The 21468-nt window shown below is 32.5% G+C and overlaps 1 protein-coding gene across 1 annotated transcript; it reads right to left on the bottom strand.

Moving 5' to 3' along the window:
- Nucleotides 1-7209: 7209 nt before the first annotated feature.
- LOC123718660 (fork head domain-containing protein crocodile-like) lies at nucleotides 7210-13480 on the bottom strand. The gene is made up of 2 exons (XM_045675351.1): nucleotides 12402-13480; nucleotides 7210-8487 (listed from the first exon to the last, which is right to left on the bottom strand). The coding sequence occupies exon 1, from the start codon at nucleotides 13424-13426 to the stop codon at nucleotides 12416-12418; it is 1011 nt and encodes a 336-aa protein (XP_045531307.1). The 5' UTR covers nucleotides 13427-13480; the 3' UTR covers nucleotides 7210-8487; nucleotides 12402-12415.
- Between the last annotated feature and the right edge of the window lie 7988 nt (nucleotides 13481-21468).

The raw sequence follows: 21468 nt of genomic DNA, 5'->3' as shown, positions 1-21468 counted from the left end.
TGTCTATTGTGTAATTAGAAATGAATAAGGCGTGTTGTATTGATTTCCTATACTTTTTAAAGGAATTCATTGCAAATAAAACTTTTTTAATGAACTAATTATAACAGTGTCGGTTTGATCGAACACTTATAGCTCGAGAACGGCTGGATCGATTTTCATGGTTTTTGACTTGTTATAATTATCGTCCCGAATTGTCCGAATAGTAAACTTAAAGAAAAATAAACTTCAATACAAAATGGGTTTCGCAACGGACAATCTTTTAATGTTCAATCCGTCGATACGAGATACGAGAAAACTCTTCATTCAAATTAAAGAACATACTGACAAAAGCGTAATAAAAATTTAAAAATTGTAGCAGAATGTTAGCAATGAAAAAGTATTGACATATATTATAATTGATAAACATTTATGCGTGCATTCAGACATTTATTTTGTGTCAACTAATGAAAATATATCAAGCCACTTTAAAATACAAGAAATCAAGGCACTTTGTAACGTTGAGTATTGCAATTCGGTGATATTAGTGAACTATAATTTACTTTATCTTTGTATTACTTTCATTATGTATTAAGTTCTGTTAATCTGTAATACGACATTCATTGATTATTAGGCCTTACGAAGTTCCCCGGTTCACCGTTTAATAAAATCCCTTTAATCACAGTAGGCGAGAGACTGTCACATCAAGACTCAACCTATCGCGACAACTATTTGATATTTGGACTACAGATTTTTTATTATTAATTATTATGATTACGAGTATAGTGAATTTGAATGTTGCCTTATTATATATAGTTTATACAAAAATACTTATTGTGTTTTGTTGTTGAATTAATTGTGTTCATATAAACTCTATATTGTAATTATACAATGTACCAGCGAATGACAATGATACTATGATTAATGGGATTCAATGTCCAATTCTGGGGATAAGATTTTCAGTACAAAATATATGTGTTTATTTAATTTAGATATAAATAAGATAAACATTTGAACGAACAAACTTTTCAGCGACATATAACATTTCGGAAGCCGTTTTTTATATTATAAGTACATCTATAACTAAAGGTAACTCTAATTAGGAGGGCATTACCTACAGGAAAGATCCATTATATAAGAAGAATGAATGAAGAATTAAAGATACTTTATAAAAAGTTTAGTGTCAAGACAAGACAATTGAATAGTTTTATTTACCTTATGTGAGTTTATATAAATTATTCACCTATTTTATTTATTTTATCGGATATATTTTTGGTACTTTTTTCTAAGTAGTCTCACAACATATTTTAAATAGAACCGGTTCAGATTTAGATAGACTTACGATGACGCTTAAATTAAGCTTCTCTATATAGTCCGAAATTGCATTTATCAATGAAGTTTTTGCTATGGATAGACATAAAGGCATATATCGTATCTATGGAATCTAGATTCCTACCCGGCGAAACAGTACATGTGAAACATGTTGGCCAAGAAAGACCGCATACTTCCCTTAAAATTTAGAAATTAACGCGAAACGGGTCCCTTATCTATTATGGGGAATATGGGGAAAGATTTTTAATAAATAGTATCGTCGTGGAAATTTTAGTGAGATGAAAGTGTATAAACTGTCTAACATTATCATTTATACATGAAATACCATTTTTTAATACAATAACATAAATTACAATAATAATAAAGTTTGTACTGGTTTAAGAAAAGTGTGGCCTGTACCTAACAAACCACCAAAAATAATATTTAACACTAAAATTTAATTGTTTCTATACGTTGATTTCTTCTACGAAGTCAAAGCCACGGGTTTAAGCTAGTATAATGTAAGGAATACTTTAAGCGGACAAACAATATAACTTAAACGAATGGCTGCTGCCGCAACACGGTGGGTAGTCTCGTGCCAAATTAGACTCGATAAAGTAAATATTTATTTAAGTTTCAATATAAACGTAGGTGGCGAGATAACCGTCAAATCAATACTTTACCAAGCTACGGTTTGTAAAATACCAACAAGAGTAATGAAGCATTTTTATAAAAAAATCGTTAACATTTTTAAAATTAAAACCTATATCTGTATAAATCGTTTATTAAAACCTAAACATAACAATCAAATATACAGTATTCAAAATTTTCTAAGCCTACAGAGTTCATAAAAATTAATAAAACGAAAATTAAAACAAAATTTTAAATTTGGTTGCCTTTAACGCTGGCATTTCCTCGATGTATCGCTCGGGGGTCACCAGTACTATCTCCCAGGCGCCAACTTAAATCTTTAATTAGAGCCTGTGCGCTTGAAGCCCATGGCCCAAGAGTATGTATAAATGAAAATTAATCGCATAATATGTTGCTAAACGTAAAACTAGACGGATGGACTAATTAGAAGTTCGTATTTCCGAAAATCAATCAGTTGGTCCTAAATGTTCTAAATGTTAATATGTAGCTACTTTAAAAAGAACTAAGAGTACAAATACACCAAAATACCACTAAGGGGTAAAACCTTGATGTATGAAGGGCTACACAAAAATAAAGAGAAGAAAATAAAGGTTTTTATAACATACCACATCTTAAATTTATGAAGCCAGGCAATCACATCCCAAAATTTGATTGACCAAAATATACCTTTTAATTCCCTTACAATTGCAACCCTTGCAATTTCCGGGTGTTATTTTAAAACTTAAAGGTGTTTGTAATGAAATTACTTATGGGCATAATTTATATCAAATCTGTACCATTGTAAATGTACTGTAAGCAAAATATTACAACTCAGAATTAGTACTAAAAAAACCTGTGGCACACAAACCTTTTCGGGCTGGGACTCAGATATCTGTGTCATAATCATTTATTTCATTTAATAGGCAAGTAGGTGTTCAGCCTTTTGTGCCTGACAAACGCCGTCGACTTTGTGGGTTAGCCTGCCGGTTCTCCCCTTTTCTTACATCGTACGAGTAGGTGTTTTTTATGTAACTGAGAGGAAAGACACAGGAGGCTCACCTGATGGTGAATTCAACGGTCAACTCTGCAGTACCAGACCAGTACTTTAGTTAAAACAGTCCAATTTTTTAAATAATTAAATACATAAGACTGTAGAAGGCGCTGCGACTAGAACGCCTATGACTCTAAATGACATCACATTATACAATTTTTGACAAACTCTACAAGCGATAAACAATAAAAGTTCGAGTACTGTCGGCTTAAGCGTGCGATCCTTTTTATGTTCAATTAGGACTTCCTCCTACACGTACTACGTCAGATCATATACTTACCTATAAAATCAAAACAAACGAAGAAACGGTTGTAATCCTAGGCCAAGACTCATTTACGGTGATAACGCCACTGGATTATACAGATTTCAATTTTAAAAGAGTATCCGTATACACATGCATAAATTCTGTGGCAAAATTCTGTTCTTTAACTCAAAGATGCTCTCATGAAATAGATACTGAAAAGTCTGCCCATAGAGATTCAATATTAGCTTAATTTAACTTCCCTAAATGCGACCCTTCAGTCAATACCGATTTGAATGACAGTTGGGACAACTCAAGGCGTATAAGGGAGGGACCGAAATTAATCATAGGGCGTGGACGCCATTTTGTCCCCATTTTCCTTGGGGTACCGTTGTTAACGCATCAACGTCAAAGCGTCAACCACTTAAATTATGCGTGATAAAATTATTTTTAGAGCTTCTGTTGTACTCAATATTTACCCAAGATATTATTGTTTTAATTTGTATATATATAAACTTCCTTCGTGTTTTCTTTAGAAGAAAATAAAACTATAAATAATATTTTTTACCTTATAATAGAGTTAGATGAGTTGTGGAGAAAAATATCTAATTTAATCGATGTGGTAATCTCTTGTTATAAAGCACTCGAAAATAGGCTTTATCTAATGAAAATAATATATTTCCGTTAACTTTTGTTAACGGTTATTATAACGAATATATTCGTAATGAATTTATTCTTAAATATTTTCAATTTTGACAGGGCATCCGAAATTAAGCCTAGTTCTATATTATTATTTACATCCAGACTTTACTGCTTCTTTTCAGTAATTAGGTACCTACAAAAAAAACTGTTAAAATATTTTTTGCCGTATATCGAACACGGGTCTAGAGTCTCTAGGTTTCGTGCCGTGCGTTAACCACTGACACGGAAGCTACATAAATTAGTAATTGCACACAGATAAATTCGATAGGCGGGATCTTGTAAATGTAGTTATTATATTACGAGTTTATTAAAGAAAAAGATTTTTTGATTCATTTTAATGTTAAAAATATAGCCGCTCTTGAATATTAGCACTATCTCCTTAGTCGTAACTCAGCCGGATTATTTTCTTATGCTTATGATACATGACTCGCTCAGATGCTTTCCATTCCTGTACGCCGAGACTTTTAGAGGCATTAGATAAACAAAGGATTAAATTATCGCGTTAAGACAGAGATAATCCATACAGCTGAGATGGTTGTTCACCTTATGTCGACCTTCAATCCTTCAGCATGTGACTCATGAGAAATTGTAACATAGAAACTAGGTAAAGGGTAAAATTTAGAAACCAGAAGCAGGGCGAACATTACTGCCGCATCTCCAATTCCGATACGTTTTCCTTTCTGAACCCTCAATAGGGCAAAATATGTACCTTATTATGAATTTTCTGAGTGGATAAACAGTTTTCCTCACTAAGAGTAGACAGTAGATCCAGTAAGACTTCTTTCTTGGCGATTTAAAATTTCAGCTTTGCTTATCTACATTATTACTTTCTTTAATAAAACTACAAAACTTTCTATGTCGTTCGTTTCGATAATACAGTGGTAACTAGAATAATTAGAATACATGACCAGAGACTCCAGAGGTTGAATGTACTTGATTAGGCTTAAATTGAGACCGTAAGAAGTCTTAAATAAATTCTTTTGTTTAATTATGAAGATAAAAGACGTCTGTTACGAAAAAACTTAAATACAACCGAATTGGACTTAAAAATTATTTCACCATTACAATGCAATCCTGGCTTTATTTATTTCAAAAATATTAAAAAGTAATAATCCAGCCTTGAGAAACCGAAGCAGTCTGCAATTCGGACATTTTAATATTGGTTTAAAATTATTAAAAAAATTGCATTGCATCCAGCATTATTGAATGAAAACAAAACACTATCAATAATTTTTAATAGCCTATAATTGGCGTCTATTTATATTTATTTAGTGTACGTGGTTCAAAATTATTGAATACGTGCAATGTCATGGCCGTAATTTTCATCAAAAATGACGTAACCTCACCTTCATGCATGCTATTTAAACAAATAACCATAGTGCCAAAAGCAACATGGTGTTGTAAAAAACAATAAACATCAAGCATAGTTCACTGACCGGTACACAGAAACATTGCCAAAATAAGTACTCCGCATACCGCTTTCGATTTTCAGTATTAATTCATATTGTCACTCTCGAATACCTTATTTGGTTATAATTTTGGGTATAAGACTGGTCTTTTGGTTTTGTCTTAATTGAAGAATTGACTATATAGATGCGCAGGTTCTTATTAGAAAAACGTGATTTGAAAACAAAGAAAATCGAACTCCAGTTATATTGTTCAACGAAATAGTTAAAAATTAAATGAAAGAAATATTACTTACTATCATTTATTTACATCTCGCTTAGATTAAAATATGAGGAATTTTCACAACTATACAATTTTAAGTTCTGATAAAGTTAAATTAATTCAAACTTATTATAATTAGGTTAATTTAACGGCCTTAACAGTAATCGGTCACCATTTATTTTTATATGGAATAAACATCATCATTATGTTTACTTTACGAGCCAAGACTGTACCTTTTTCTGACGAAGCCTGGCGAAGGCCCAGCAATTTATCAATATAGAGTGAAAAATATATTCTCTATCAAACTACTATCACCTAAGTTATACTAACCACATTCTTATCCATAAATTGTTTAGAAATATGATTAATAAGAAATATATTTGTTATGAAAGCTCTTCAACTACCTAGGCTCGTGGGTGGCTAAGACGACCGTCATCTTAATACGTCACTATGACAGCTCTTCACTTGAATCGAGCCAGCCTATGGTTAAGCACACTCGTATTCTCGAGTTCACCTTATCCCATATTCTTGTTCGATTAGCCCATTGGCTGAACGCCCGATTTTTAACTCTATGAGTGTTCAAACCCTAACTGGTATAGGAACAAATAATTGATAACGTGTGTCAGGCACAGAAAGCTGATCGTCAAATAGAGAAAATTGATCAACAGTTGTAGCGCCAATGTATCCAGAGGACTAACTAACAAATAAAATCGAAAATCTGTCTGAATATAATTAATTACAAGCCTTGTGTCGTCTGTATCATGTGTTTGGTGTATTATATGCGTTTAATTCGGTATTTTGTGTTAAAAATAAATAACACTGATGGATAAGGTAAGTAAGTAAGGCTTTTTTAATTTATATGAATATTATTAATTCCAGGCGTATATGCAACGCAAAATAGCCTCAAACAACTCGTAAATGAGCCTCCCTAACATTTAAATTGGTTAACACAATCCATTGGTGATCTTTCGTCAGTATGAGACTTGGCTCCTTGAAACCACTTGATTTTTTTAGTTAGCTTTGGAATGCAAGGTCTTAATCAACGGTGAAGTGCCCACTCAACGTATAGAATCGTGGTGATTATATCAATAAGATTTTATATTTTTTATGACGGTTGCATTTACGAAATAATATGATAGTAATGGGTGAAAATGTAATAAGGAATTATAATATAAAGATAATTCAGCTTTAATATACGATTTTGACAAAATCTAACCAGTTATATTTTACCGTTATACCCTTTACAACTTACTTAAAATACATAAAATTTGCAGTAAAATTTTAACTTTAAAATAACGTATTTTTGCGTAAACCGTGAATATTGAACCAACTTTTTTATTTATCTTTGTGATTGAGTTCATAGTGAATTTAATTTTTTTTTAATCTGGTAGATCGACGGAAAAAAATTTATTAAGGAAAAAATGAAACCTATATGTATTCTAAATACAAATAACCATTTAATATGCAAGTAGGTACATATATATATACACACGTTTAACATAATATATCACAAAGTTATTAATTTACTTACATGGTATTATGAGTTCACTAAATTAGGCTTATATGAAAGATACATTTATTATATTAATGATATCAAGTTTTCTATAACCCCAGAAAAATATAATGGCCTTGCTGTTGATTATTATTAACTGTTTGAACTTAGAATTATATCCATAAAAATACAAAGCGTAATTTTATCATACCACATTTCAAAGTGGAAAAGCGAAATGAGAGTATAACTAGGTCTACATATTTTGGTCTTAAATCTGTACCAAGAGTAGTTCAGTTACCTCTCTTGAGGAATACGTAATAAATGGAACAAGCTTATGAAATTTATCTTCTCATTACTGATTTACATTTTTATTTTCTGAATATGATATTTTAAATATCAAAGCTCAGTTCCGTTTTCTTTTAGAGCTCGACTCTGAAATATGGCTAATCAATTCCGGTATAATTCTTAAGAGGCAAAAACATCAGACAATCCTTTTTGAAATTATACATCACCTTCAAGAAAGACTATCAATCCTAAAGCAAGTAAAAGATTATTTCTATTTTGATCATCATTTTATAAAACCGGGGCCAAACTGGCAGGAGCTTCACTTCACTTCATCTGTGAAACTACCACTGACAGTACCAAAAGTCTCGCGAGTGTGTTTCCGGCCTATTGAGAATCGTTCATCCCTATGTTTAGTCACTACTCGGAGGCATATCATATATATTTAATTTAAGTTTTTTTCCTAAAAATATCACCATTCAGAGAGTTTGGAATATGATAACTGTAGATAAATAAGTATTTTTTATTAATTATCGCTTCTTTAGAAATACATAATATAAATACTAATATTATAAATGTAACTGGATTGTTTGATTGTTTAAATTATTACAATTAATGACGTATAAAACACATCAGGGTGTCAGTTATCAATATTAAGACAGACATTTGAATAGCAATGTTTGAAAATATTTTGTTTTTTGAGAACACGAACAAATTACAACTCGTTACATACACTCAAAGAAAACGACTAGATAGTGTATAACTACATGGAACTACAGCTAGTCTAATCTAATGAATATTCAATTTTATATTAAACAATTCGAGTTGCTTGCATCGCCTATTTACAGACGACATAAACTTATGACTTTATCTTAGTGATCCCTAACGAACTACTCAATAATAAATGATTTTGAAAATACCTTTACTCGCATAAATTTAAAACAATTTATCGGTATACAATAATTTAACTATTAAGCTAAGTTAAACAAATATACAAACTAATGTAAGTCTTCCAGAGAAGTAAATAAAACTTCGTTCGTTTCGATGAATATAAAAAAGTCAATTTTTCACTTCATCACCTTATTACGTATGATCTTCCTTTTTCATCCTCCCACGCGTCCATCAATGTTTAATCTAAAACAAAAAGGAAAATTATGTTTTTGGCATAAAATTTATTGATACAGGTAAAATGCTGCCAGCATTAAAGGTCACAGGGACCAATTTTAATGTTATATTATTGGTATTTTAAAATTTATGATTAAATCTAAATGCAATAATTAAATTAAATACTGTACTAAATAGTGACAAACAAATATTTTTTCATCATCATTGCATCAAGCACTAGAAATTATATTTCTGTCTAAATTTTAATTACACTTTGTAAAAAATTTCATACATTTATTAACCTATGAGTCTGGTACTATTTGGTATCAGTAAATATTTAATTTTAAAACATTAAGGGTCTGTGTTGCAATGTATGGATAAAGTACCAAATAGCTATGCAACACATAAATTATTTGGAATATAAAAGTTCCGAATAAGAAACTTCGCGTTTCATCGCACTCATAACTTATGATGGACTTTATGGACTAGGTCGTGAAACGCAACAATAGTGTTTAACCTACCAATAAGTAATAAAAAGGTTATTTGGAACTTATGTAAAACTTATCCGTACACAACAAACCCTTACTTAATACATTACTTTTATTAATTGTTTAAATAATACAAATTAAGGTACTTTAACACCAAGCCGCTATGAGGCCTAACGTCTGTGACTGAAGAGCCACATTACAGTACATTACTTAAAACTAAAGACTCAAGAGAGTAAATGAATCTATACAAAAAAATAAAACAATGAATAATATAATAAAAATAATGATGTCATATACTGTATTCAGAGTCGTCGGTAACGTGAAGGATTGTTCGCGATTTACAATATTGAATGAACTGAGAACTGAACTGAAGAACTGAGAACTAAGAATGAATGGAATGAACGTTCAAGCGATGTTCTATAATTTTTTGTTGGTCTTTAATGGTGTATACATTTTTACAATGGAGCAATATTAAGCCATAACTAACTTGGTTTAATACAATATTTATATACATTTGATTCAGACAGAGGCCGTAGTCTTTGTCGTTTCTCATTAATGAAACATGCGTAAAACAATTTAAAAAAAAACGTATTACAGGCAGGCACAACCTAGATTAATCATTCATGTAATTGAAATATTACATACGAATAAATTTTGTACTAACTTAAAACTCAGAATTATGTTGCCTGATGGAATTCGTATGTAAATACGGTATGAATTGTACAAAACGTTAAAAAAATTCTTAATTTTAATCGCAACATTTTTTTTGAAATAAACAATTATTTTATAAAACGTAAAACTATTTACGTAACTCAGCCATGTATCGTATACCTTCAGATTATAACACAAATTACCAGCAAATAGATATATTTAATGTGACTAAAAAATGCTTAAAAAATATTTAAAAAACTCTGGTATTTTTTTTAAATGGCTTTGTTATGCTCCCTTTATAATAAATTATTATTATTATGGTCAATGAATCTTGAAACTTAGAACTTATAATTTAGAATTTAGTATGAATTTGTACTTCATTATATTTTTGTATAAATAGGTAAAACTGTGCTTTATGTTTATGTTGGAATGTGTATTCCGTTTTTGGCTTTTGTGTATAATGTAATTGTTTGCATATTGTTCAATGAGTAGCTGTAGGAATACTTTAATAAGATAAAATAAATAATTAATGAAAAATGGTAAGATTTTAACGGAGCAGAATAATATAAAATTACTACACACTTAAAAAGATTTTTTTTACCCTGAGGCTGCAATGTCCTAAAACTTCGTCCGACGGATGTATTTTTAAAGTTCAATAGTTTCAAAGGTATTTAACACTTTTTTAATTATTATTATTGCTTAAACATTTTAAATAAACTAATAGTACAAAAACACAAAACCACCGCTAACCTTTGTGCCCGACTACACTACAGTACAAATTCATTTAAATTCCTTACAAACTAAAGAATAAAAAATACAATTAATACAAAAACGAACGACATATAAAATCACTTCAAGAATAAACATGTAACATTACATAATTATAAAACTACGTAAATAGAATTCGGAGCCGATTTAAAATGTAATATATATATATATATATATAATTGTCGTATACAAGTTCTTAAAGATCGATCCACTTATACCTCAAGCCCGTAACAAACATCCAACAAATAGAATATATACCATTTTTACAACTAAAAAAACAAACCACTAAAAAGAGATCACTTAATACCAATAAATAAAAGTTTGATATCGGTTTTACAAGTATCAAGAAAGTGTAAGAATATTTTGTGTGTTTTATAAATCTTCTCGCGTAAACTTTTACGAGTTTGTTAATGCTCCTCGGAGTGTTTGATGCAAGTAATAGTTTCTGTTACACGGTAATAAAGTGTTACTATCTTATAAGACTATCGCTGCCTACTCAAATTAAAGAGGGTTTATACTAACACCTGTTTATACTATAACGCTGCACAGACCACTGTCTCAAGCAGAAGGTTGTTACTTAAGTATGCACCAATTTTTAGATATTCGTAAGAACACATTCTCATGGTGACAGTAAACATAATGAGAAAGGGAAGGGACTCGGGCTGACTATCGTAATCCAAAAATGTATTGGATTTTATCTTCTCTTGTCGTACCTCAATATAACGTGTTGCAGGCACGGAAGTCCGACTTTTTTGGCTAAAGAAGGACCAAAGCAGTTTGGTAGGGAGTTCGGTAGTTTGTCAGAGTAACAATGCATAACATTAAATTGTTTTCGGGTGCAGTTTAAAAAATAATTGGACTGTTTCTTTAAACTCGAAACGAAATACAATGACACATCTCCTAGGATATGGCATCTCAGATACACTAAAACTATCTAGGTTAGAATAGCATTAATTCTATGTTTTTAAAAACAAAGAAGGCAGTTATCATTTCAACGTGTAACTTTTGACGTGCTCATAGTTTCTCCGGCCGTCGACTGATTTTGGTTTGAAGATTTCATTATTTGGTTTTTGATTTTTGGCACCAATTTACAATTTAATTTTCTTAATACAAAACGAATCAATAGTAGAAATAAAAATATATTGTGATTTAATGTTTTTTTGTTCATTTCAGTCGTATTATTTTTTCAAAAGGAATTTATATTTTTATTTAAAATGTACGTGATCTGGTCGAACTTATATTGTTAAGTTTAGAGAACTTTTTTTATTAATCGACGCACTTGTTTGCCAGATGGTTAGTTACACTTCAACACAATACACAGCAACCGAAGGTCCGTATGTCCGGCATTGAATGAAACTGTATGAAACTTCACACTACTTGGGAGCATTTTACATGAATTTTGAAAAGCAAACGATAGATTTCATTAAAATACCGTTTCAATAAATTAATTTATTTTAGAGTCAATGTACTTAATAAATAGTAATTTAAGTGTCAAAATAGGTATGTTAGTTACCCTCGTATTATACTGAAAGTCTAATTACAACAATTTAACCAACCTACTCATTACTTATCACAGAATAAGACGAAAAAGTACTTTAAAAGAGATTTAGTCTTAATGAAAGAAAGAAACAAAAATTGATCGACCTGTCATAAACCAACCGACGCGACGGCTACACCTCCACATCATTAGCATTCATTATGGGTGATTTCAAACACGTGTTAAAACATACCTATAGAAGTGAACAGAGCGGGAGGCGGCAGGGTCGGCCGCCGATCTGTAAACAGTGCTTATCGACGCCGCCGCTTGCCTCTGCGGCATCTCCGGCTATATTTATCCGGTGGAATTGACGCGGGCGGCTAAATCCGTTCGGCGCCGTATGATGCCGGCCTCCTGCAACCACAACCACGTCACGAAGTGCTCCAACGTCCGACGTCCACCCCTCGGCCGCAGGGGTTGATATCAAACAACTCGCACAGCTAGTTCGCGACGCCTATAAGATTCGCAAGCGCAAGTATAAAGTTAAAAGTGATGCTCACCTGAGGGCGATGTCTCAGTAGGACTTGTGAGCGGGTGCGGGTGCAGCTGCAACGCAGGCTTGATGGTGGTAATACGATGGAGCGGAGGTGCGGTAATGATGATGTGGCGGTGGTGACGCTCGATATGCATCAGGAACGGGAGAACCACCGCGGAAACCGGCTAGCTGACAACTCGGTGGTTCAAAGAGATCTCTAAATACTGGTGGTAACTGTTCGGCGGGGGGTTCGGGGGCTGCATACCAGCCTGATGTAGCCGCTCGGAACTCCTCCGCAGCCAATGAATACGGTTGTGGTGAGCAATATACCGCGGAAGAAGGCAGTCGTGGTTCGCTGAACTCATCAAGAGCATCATTAGGTTTCTCGTACCGTGCACAATCTGCGCCGGGCTCTCGTTTAGGTCTACACTCGAAGATGCGCGGCTTAACATCAGGCTTGACGTCCCGCTGTTGCCCGAGCGCATCCGCTGCACTGAGCGCTTCTTGTGCTGCTAACGCTTCTTGCGCTTGTTGCAGTTGTTGTTGTCGTTTTATCGCTTCTTCCTTTTCCTTTAATGCATCCTTTTTCTTAAATCGGCGCCGCCGTCGCAAGTAAGATCCGTTGTCGAACATGTTGTATGAATCGGGATCGAGAGTCCAATAACTACCTTTACCGGGCTTCTTATCGTCTCTGGCAACCTTAACGAAACATTCGTTGAGGCTCAAATTGTGTCGAATTGAATTTTGCCATCCTTGCTTATTTTCTCTGTAGTAAGGAAATCGCTCCATAATAAACTGATAAATACCGTTAAGAGTTATTCGCCGGTCGGGAGCGTTTTGAATCGCCATTGCAATCAGTGCTATATATGAATATGGTGGTTTCACCATATCTTTGGGGGTGCCAACATGTTGCTGATGAGGATGAAGATATGGAGCACCATAACCGTATCTGTATTGTTCGTAGGCATAAGGTGTCACTCCCGCGGAATATCCGCCGGTAGCACCACCGCGGTAGGTATAAGGACTTTGTTCACCAAACAACGCGTGCATTTTCAGTTAATTTCGTTCACATCAACAACATCATCAAAAACTGAACACGAGATTCTCGACGTGCTACTTTAACGGCAACAAAACGATGACTGACTGATTTTGTTTAGATTCACAACAACGGCCGTTTACATAGCGGACGCTAAACGAGAGGCGAATGAGAGAGACCGGGGCGACACCGGCTGTGGTAGAGAATACCACGAAGCGCCGCCCCCTACCTATTAGTTTTTGTCTCTTTCTAAAGCTTATTGCACTGGTATGTTTGTCTCGTTTGGAGACGAATCGATTTATGAATTGGTGAACGATACGCCCAGAATACTGCTTAGGGCGGAGCTTATAAAGCTCACGATATCTACGTTAAATGTTACCCTTCTTTTGTATCTCTTTTCGACCCTTTGTTCCGCTCAATTGTCAATTACTTTTCTCGTGTGACTGCAAAAAATTATATGAGCGTGAATATTATTATCATATAGAAAAGAATATATATTTAATTCATTTGTGGTCTTTAGATCACTTTAAAGCAGTTTTTTTTGCGCTGTACTTGTACATACAAACGACTACTTTCAGTTTCTTTATTTGTTAACTAAAAAACGAAATTGTTCCTGTACCTTATTTTGTTTTCTCGTGTTGTTTAACAAATAAAAGTTCCAATTCCCTAGAAAAATACGTCTTACAACCTAATCAACAAATGGCTGGACTATATTCGTTTTAAAGTAACTCGTCTGGGTATCGTATCGTGACTGAGCTTTGGTATAGAATAATAATTTATTACACCTATATGTGACTGAGAGTGATTTTGTTCTCGTATTTTAGAGTCAAGAAACTTGCAATCAAACAAAGTTAACATAACAACAATAAAACAATAATATATCGAAATGTAAATCACGAATTTTGAAGTCGGTAAATTCCCTACTGGTAAGAGAATTGTATTTTATAAATAGGATTTTGTATTTGAGAAAGAAGTCAGAAAAGATTTAATTCGATATCTAAAACCTAATGAAATATATACATCCTAATTCATAAAAAAAATAAGACTTTACTGCTATACTAAGCCAGTTCTTTTCAGACTTCATTCGTTTAATTAATTTTATTAATGTCCATTAATTTGGAACGAGTTTGAGAGTTACCAGCGCATCACCACGTTCCACCATCCATCCCGAGTCGCTGGAACTGTACCAATTACAGTCCTCCAGTGGAGCGTCACATTTCATAGAAACATTGACTAACCGCTGACTCGGCTGAAGCAGTTGTCCTAAATATTTACAGTCGAAGTGTTGACAGCTCACAATATCTAGATGTTACCTAGGCTTGAATGTGTAAGTTGTTATATAGACAATAATAGATTAGCCTTTATGTATCAGTTTTAGATTTTCGATGTTTACGAATACAATTTATCGAAGTCAATTAAAATAATTCTTTGACATGATATTATTATTTTTACAAGGAGGCGTTTATTACAAACAAACTAATATATGAATACACAAACATAGAGTGTTTACAAAATAATTAGCCTACATAGTAATAATAATTATGCTTAAAAATGGACAGTAAATTGAATATAGCTCTCTCTACTTTTTGAATTGACTAAGTCGATGGGGCAGTGATGGCCTAGTGCTTTCAGCGTTCGACTCTCATCCCGGAGGTCGTAGATCGATCCCCGGCTGTGCATCAATGGACTTTCTTTCTATTTGCGCATTTAACATTGGCTCCAACGCTGAAGGAAGAAATCGTGAGGAAACCGACATGTCTTAGACCCAAATAGTCGACGGCGTGTGTCAGGCACTGGAGGCTGATCACCTTGGATATTAGATTTAAAAATGTTCATGAAACAGATTTAGAAATCTGAGGCCCAAACCTAAAGATGTTGTAGCGCCACTGTTTTTTTTAATAAATGTAAATAAAACCGAAATCTGATAATCAATAGAACTCTTATGAATATACGAATATAGATGATACTCTTATTAATTATGAGCATTAACAAAAAGTATCAATTATCCGTTTGCAAATAATAAGATGTCCAAAATTTCAGAGTTCAGCAGGTCTCAGCAAGACTAAAACTAAATACCTCCTCAGTCCAACAATCAAATAAAAACACGAAATCAGATTTTTACTGTTTAGTGGGCTAAAAATACACTGAACCTCCAGCCGAAAATTGGATCTGATGTAATCGACGCAGTAGTTGGGCGAATACAGACTGCAGTTCTTATGTGGGAGTTGGCAGATACTTTTTTGATGAATGCGAAGACTGATCGTAATTAATTCAATATTTTCCTTCTTGCCCTTGAAGCGTATCCGTTTTGCCCAACACGCTCATATTAGAAACAAGTTAAAACTGTCTACAAAACAACGATATTTCTTTTTTTTGTTTTGTTTTTACAACTGCACTCGCGTATTGTTTTGGTTAAACTGTCATGGCATCGCCGGTCGCACATGAAACGAATTAAAAAAATTGCCATAGCGCTATCTATTCTAGATTTATAGAAAATACGGTTATTTTTCTTGCATTTTCCGCACTTTGCTTCTTGCCCGAGCTTCCCCTAATAGAGGAAAAATGACACAGAGAAGTACTGACGGCAGAGATACGCATATACTTGTGTGTTTCTTTTGTAAATAGTGTTGTTTCCGTAAGAATAAATAAGGCTAAACTATTATTATTGTATATATTATATGTATATAAATTAATGGCAAAATTGTAAAATTGGTTGGAAAAATTCGAGTAATTTATTATCTGTAGCATAGAAAATGCTTAGTTGCTATGTACTATGCTACTAAAATGTCTAAGTTAAAGCTAAGCTAAAAAATCATATTAGTAATTGGCGCGAAACAAAGTTCGCAAGGGCAGAGTCCAGTGGCTGGTAATCTGTAGTCTTTTTTATATACATTTTTTACTTTGAATACAGCTAATCAGCATGTCTCTCGAAACGACGATTTGACTGTAATAAAAAACGTCTTAATGCACTGTTTAAAGTACTCATATGCCTCTTTTCACTTCGACGTAATTCACAATTTGACAGATAGAGACGAAGGAGACCTTTAGTTAGAAGCGTGCTGTTTTATGAATAAAAGGAAAATCCCTATCCCTAACTTTCTTACTAACTGATGTGAGACTTATCTTATATTATCGTGATTTAGGTGTCTTTTTATTTTATATTTTTAATGTATCATCTTTTTTGTTTAGTTTGTTCTTTTCTTGTTATTCCTGTTTAGTTTTTGTTTTAATAACTGTGTATAACATGGATTTTCGCACTACTTGCCGAATGTAATTTAATACATTTTTATTTTTTCTTTACTCACAGTGGTTGCCTGGAAGAGATCGCTCGTAAGCGATAAGGCCCCCAGTTGCCCTCCTTTTGATTTAATTATCTTAAAAAAAATATTTTTATATTGTAGTGTAACAAAGAGTAAATAAATAAGCAAATAAAAATAAATAAATATATAGTACATATAGTTATGTTTATAAACATTCTATAAATTTATCAGCGGAAGTTGAAATACAATGTTGACATAAGTCAATGTGTAGAGCATTGGTGAAAAAAATGGCAGTTTATTTCTTATTGACAACACTAATCTGTAGACAGAGGAATTAGTACAACTTCCTTTAAAAAAATTGAGATGAAAGAGATTGCCGTCCTGGGTACCACGTGTAGAGTATGGATTAAAAATTAGTTAGATGTTTTAATTAATTCTATGAGCTATTTAACTAGCAATAGCAATTTTCATATATCGTCTGTTCACTAATGATTTTTTTTTATCTATGTACGCAAGTAATACTTTACTTTATGGTGGCGTGTCCCAAAAATAGACGCGACTGTCAGTTAGCATGTCATTATAATAACAATTTCGCAAAAACGATACAAAGTTAATAATCAATGGGCATATGTATCTCCTAAGAACTAGTAACTTCATCTAACATTAAAACGCAATTGCACTGTAAATGTATATAGTGACGATGTCGAAAAATCGTGTTTACGAGAGCACTAAGAATGGCTATTTAAATTACGTATTAAGCTTGCAAAACTAACCTACTTTACGTTTCGATTATAAGATTATTCGATATATGACATGCGATGAAATAACCATATCCGTACAACTGAAATATAAATCACTTCGGGCGATAAGATGATGCGATGCTCGCAAAAATATTCTGTTACCTATTGATTAATTATCACATAAAATATATACGTAAAATAACAGGTAGAACATTTACCGGAAAAGGCAAAAACTGATGGTATTGTGTAACGACGGTTTGTAACCTGTGTAACTGTCAATTCTAATTATCTTCTATGGTATAAACGACTACAGACTATGGTTTACCTACTATATTATAGCCTATTTAACGACCAGTATCGAATAAGTAACGGTAGTATATTAGTATGTATAGTATGTGGTGATTATGAAACAGATACTGAAATCTGAGGCCCAGACCTAAATGGTTGTAGCGCCATTGATTTCTTTATAGTATGTGGTGGATATGTTGAGAAACATCAATAATTGCAATGGCTTATGGCCAATTTATTTAATTTATCTTCATCCCTTTCCGTGTTCAATTGCAAAGGTAAATGCAATACTTAAGAGAAAACATAGGGTCATTACTCCTCCCCCACCTTGACTGACTTGAGAGGGCTGACAAGTACGTAGGAAATAGATACTACTAGTATTAAGAAGCTGAACGCTCCCTGGAGGGGTATTTTGAGGTAATCACCGAAACTGAAGCCTATTATTAGGTTAAAGACAAATCTACTATAAAAATGATATCAAAAAATTATATGACGGCTCGCTCTCGAAGGCAACTTATTGTATAATCAAATCAACTTTTAACAAAAAAGTTTTTTTTACCTAAGAACTTTTTAGCCCATTTGTTATATGATAGATTTACAATAAAATTACCCCATACAAAACAAAAAATATAGAATAAACTTGTACCAGCGAAACGTCACCAACTGGATGTATAGTGCGCATTTTTTTTTATAACGAAATATTTGTGCGAGTTTTTAATCTGTTAATAATATAATCTGTGGTAGCACCCACTTTTTGGTGGTTTTGGCGCCATCGATATTGTATTCTTTTTTTTTTAATTTTTTGAAAGATAATTTCACGTGTAAGTAGTATTAACGAACTTTCTATATAAATTTTGACTTTTACATGGAATCAAATTCTTCTTACTTTTAAGTAACAACCTTGTTATAGGTACTTTAGTTCTCGATAATAAATAGTCTAGGAAATCAAAGGAAGGAATCTTATCAACCATTCAGAGTTCCTCCTGTTTTTTTCGTGCAAAATCGATATCAAAAGGTAAGTAATGTACCAAAAAAAAAATAGGAATCCAACCCTTCCGAGTGAATGTGTTGCCGCTTATTATTGAATTGAATTTCAGGTAAAAAAACTATTTGAAAGCGGGTATGTCTCCCGTGAGAGAAATTACCGATGTAGATGGTACACGTATGATACGTACACGTACGAGGGAAAAGTTTTACCACAAACTATGGTAACAAACCCTCCTGTGATGCTGTGGTTACTGCTACACCCTCCCTCGCGAAGGGGGTGTTTTTTCCTGTTCGGGGAGTATGCCCCCTTGTAGATGGTACACGTACGAGGGAAAAGTTTTACCACAAACTATGGTAACAAACCCTCCTGTGATGTTGTGGTTACTGCTACACCCTCCCTCGCGAAGGGGGTGTTTTTTCCTGTTCGGGGAGTATGCCCCCTTCAGGTGGTGTGGCGGTTCGCGCCCTGCTGATACAGGGCGGTACGAGGGCGGCCATATAACCCTTGATGGGGACTGCGGCGCGCGGGGAGACGCGGTCTCTACTCGCTGCGCGCAGCCGATGGGGTACGATGTTACGTTGAAGGTATATGAAAAAAAATTACTTGTGTGCCCAAAATTTCGAATAAATAAAACTCAACCTCTGTTGAGTCAACACAGTTTTTATAGTCTCAAAAATAAATAATGTTTTATATCATAATATTTTAACAGCTATAGAATATAAGCAAATCCCAATTTATACCAAAGCTCCTGTAATCTCCATACTTTTTGTTAACTTCTAACATGTTTTTTTAATAAGTAATTTTGTATGCAACTTGAAAACGACTTCAATTATTATTGAAAACAATATGATAAAGATAATTATTAATATAATACAACAAATATTTAAATATAGTTACAAGGTAAAAAAGTAACCAGTCACTGTTAGATTATATTATATGTATTAAACCTATTAAAAATTAACAAATTTACACATAATTCAATCTTAATGGCTTTAATTTGTCTCTTTCTCTTTTAAAATTATCAAGATCTTCTTTCATTTTCTTGCATTCATATTGAAGATCCTCAAACTGGCTCTGCAAAAAAATGCATTATAAGATTAAATGATAAAATAATAAAAAGAATTAAATAGCTGCTTTAGGCATATTAGTAGAATATAAAAATATAAAAAGGAGATATAAGGTAGAAGGGGCAAATGATAGATTTTAAATATACTAATTTCATTCTAATGCACTATTTATTGGCAAAATTATTGCTTGGTCATTATTTGCTGTAGCTTACTTTATTTATTTTATTTAATGACTTAATCTTCCAAATTTGAGCGCTTTATTAAATCAAGGTAAAAAATCATTTTCACTTCAGAGCCCAGGCCTCCGTTAAAAAAAGCTCTATATTTTTTTTTGTAATACTTATGTTCATAAGTGTACATAGATACCAATATGATTAAAGAAATTTTTAATTGATATAATAAGCCAATGGCAATGTCCATACTCTTGAGTTGAAAATTGATGGGTTGTATAACAAAAAGGATATTATGAACCAATAGTATGTTGTGAAACATGTAGACCATTTCTGAAATTCCTTACATTAATCTTTAAAACTGATTTTATAAGTATGAAGTTGTAATAATCTTTTATGTATTTTTAATCTGCTGTGAAAGCACTTAATACATTTAATATAGAACACAGTGCACAGAACTAATGTAACAAGTAAATCTTTTTAAACAAAGTTTTGAAGAAAGGTACTATTTAGTTGTTTACATATAATACTTTAATAGTTACAGTAAAGTGTAAAATCTAGTTAACTTTAACTTTCTAGCCATTGTTATTGTGTTTACATACATGTCTCTATATTTTTTTAAAGTAAATTATACATTGTATTCCCTATTGGGACAATTACAACCTAGGAAGATTACCTGACAAATTGCGGACTGTTGTTTCATAGCTAGACAGCTATCCATTATTTCTTTGTGCCTCTCTTTTTCTTCATCAAACCTTTTCTGTGTTTCTATTAGTAGTTTGTCTAATCGATTTTTATATTCTGTGACAACTGAAAAAAACTAAAATGAATGAAGTCATGTTAGTTGTTACTAATGGAAAACTAAATTTCATATACTATGAAATTTAGTTATAATTGTATAATTGTAATAATTTACCATTAAGTTGATATTTTATGGAATCTAATTCAGAAAAGCATCGTTTATGAGAAGTTAAGTTAGCTTCATAAGTATTCTTCATAAAATTTAAAAAATACATGTAGCTTGCTGTAATAATTATAACCAATATAAATGTATAAACCCACAAAGATTGTCTTATAGCACGAATCATTTTTTAGCACTTATTTTTAAGTTGAGGTGCATAAAAAATAATTAAATAATTACAAATTCATTTAATTCATTCATTAAACTGTTGGTGTATCACATCTGAAATTGAACCTCTTTCTTTACTACTATTAAGTAATATATTAAAATATTTGTTAAATATGTCTTCATTTGTTGTTTCTATTTATTTAAGACTTCTTACTTAATAAGTAATTTTTTTTTAAGACTAATTCCATATTAGTAAATATAGAATAAATATTTATTAAACATTTAAGAACTTTTGATTTAACCCAATGTCAATTGTCTAAGAAATACATAAGTTAGGAAATACACTTTGAAAAGAGCTGTAATTGTGCCTAAATGCAAATATCATATTTGACGGGTTGTTTACAAAATAAACTACCCATTCAGTGACAAGTATATAATTATATTTGAAAACTTTAATTTTGGATTCAAATTTAA

Source organism: Pieris brassicae, chromosome Z, assembly GCF_905147105.1.
Source record: "Pieris brassicae chromosome Z, ilPieBrab1.1, whole genome shotgun sequence".
NCBI classification, from domain to species: Eukaryota; Metazoa; Arthropoda; class Insecta; order Lepidoptera; family Pieridae; genus Pieris; species Pieris brassicae.
The sequence above is the reverse complement of the archived record's forward strand: the minus strand, read 5'-3'. Positions and strand labels throughout refer to the sequence as shown.

Bases quoted from the DNA above. Each gene is read 5' to 3' on its own strand.
- LOC123718660 (XM_045675351.1), bottom strand. From the start codon at position 13,426: ATGCACGCGTTGTTTGGTGAACAAAGTCCTTATACCTACCGCGGTGGT.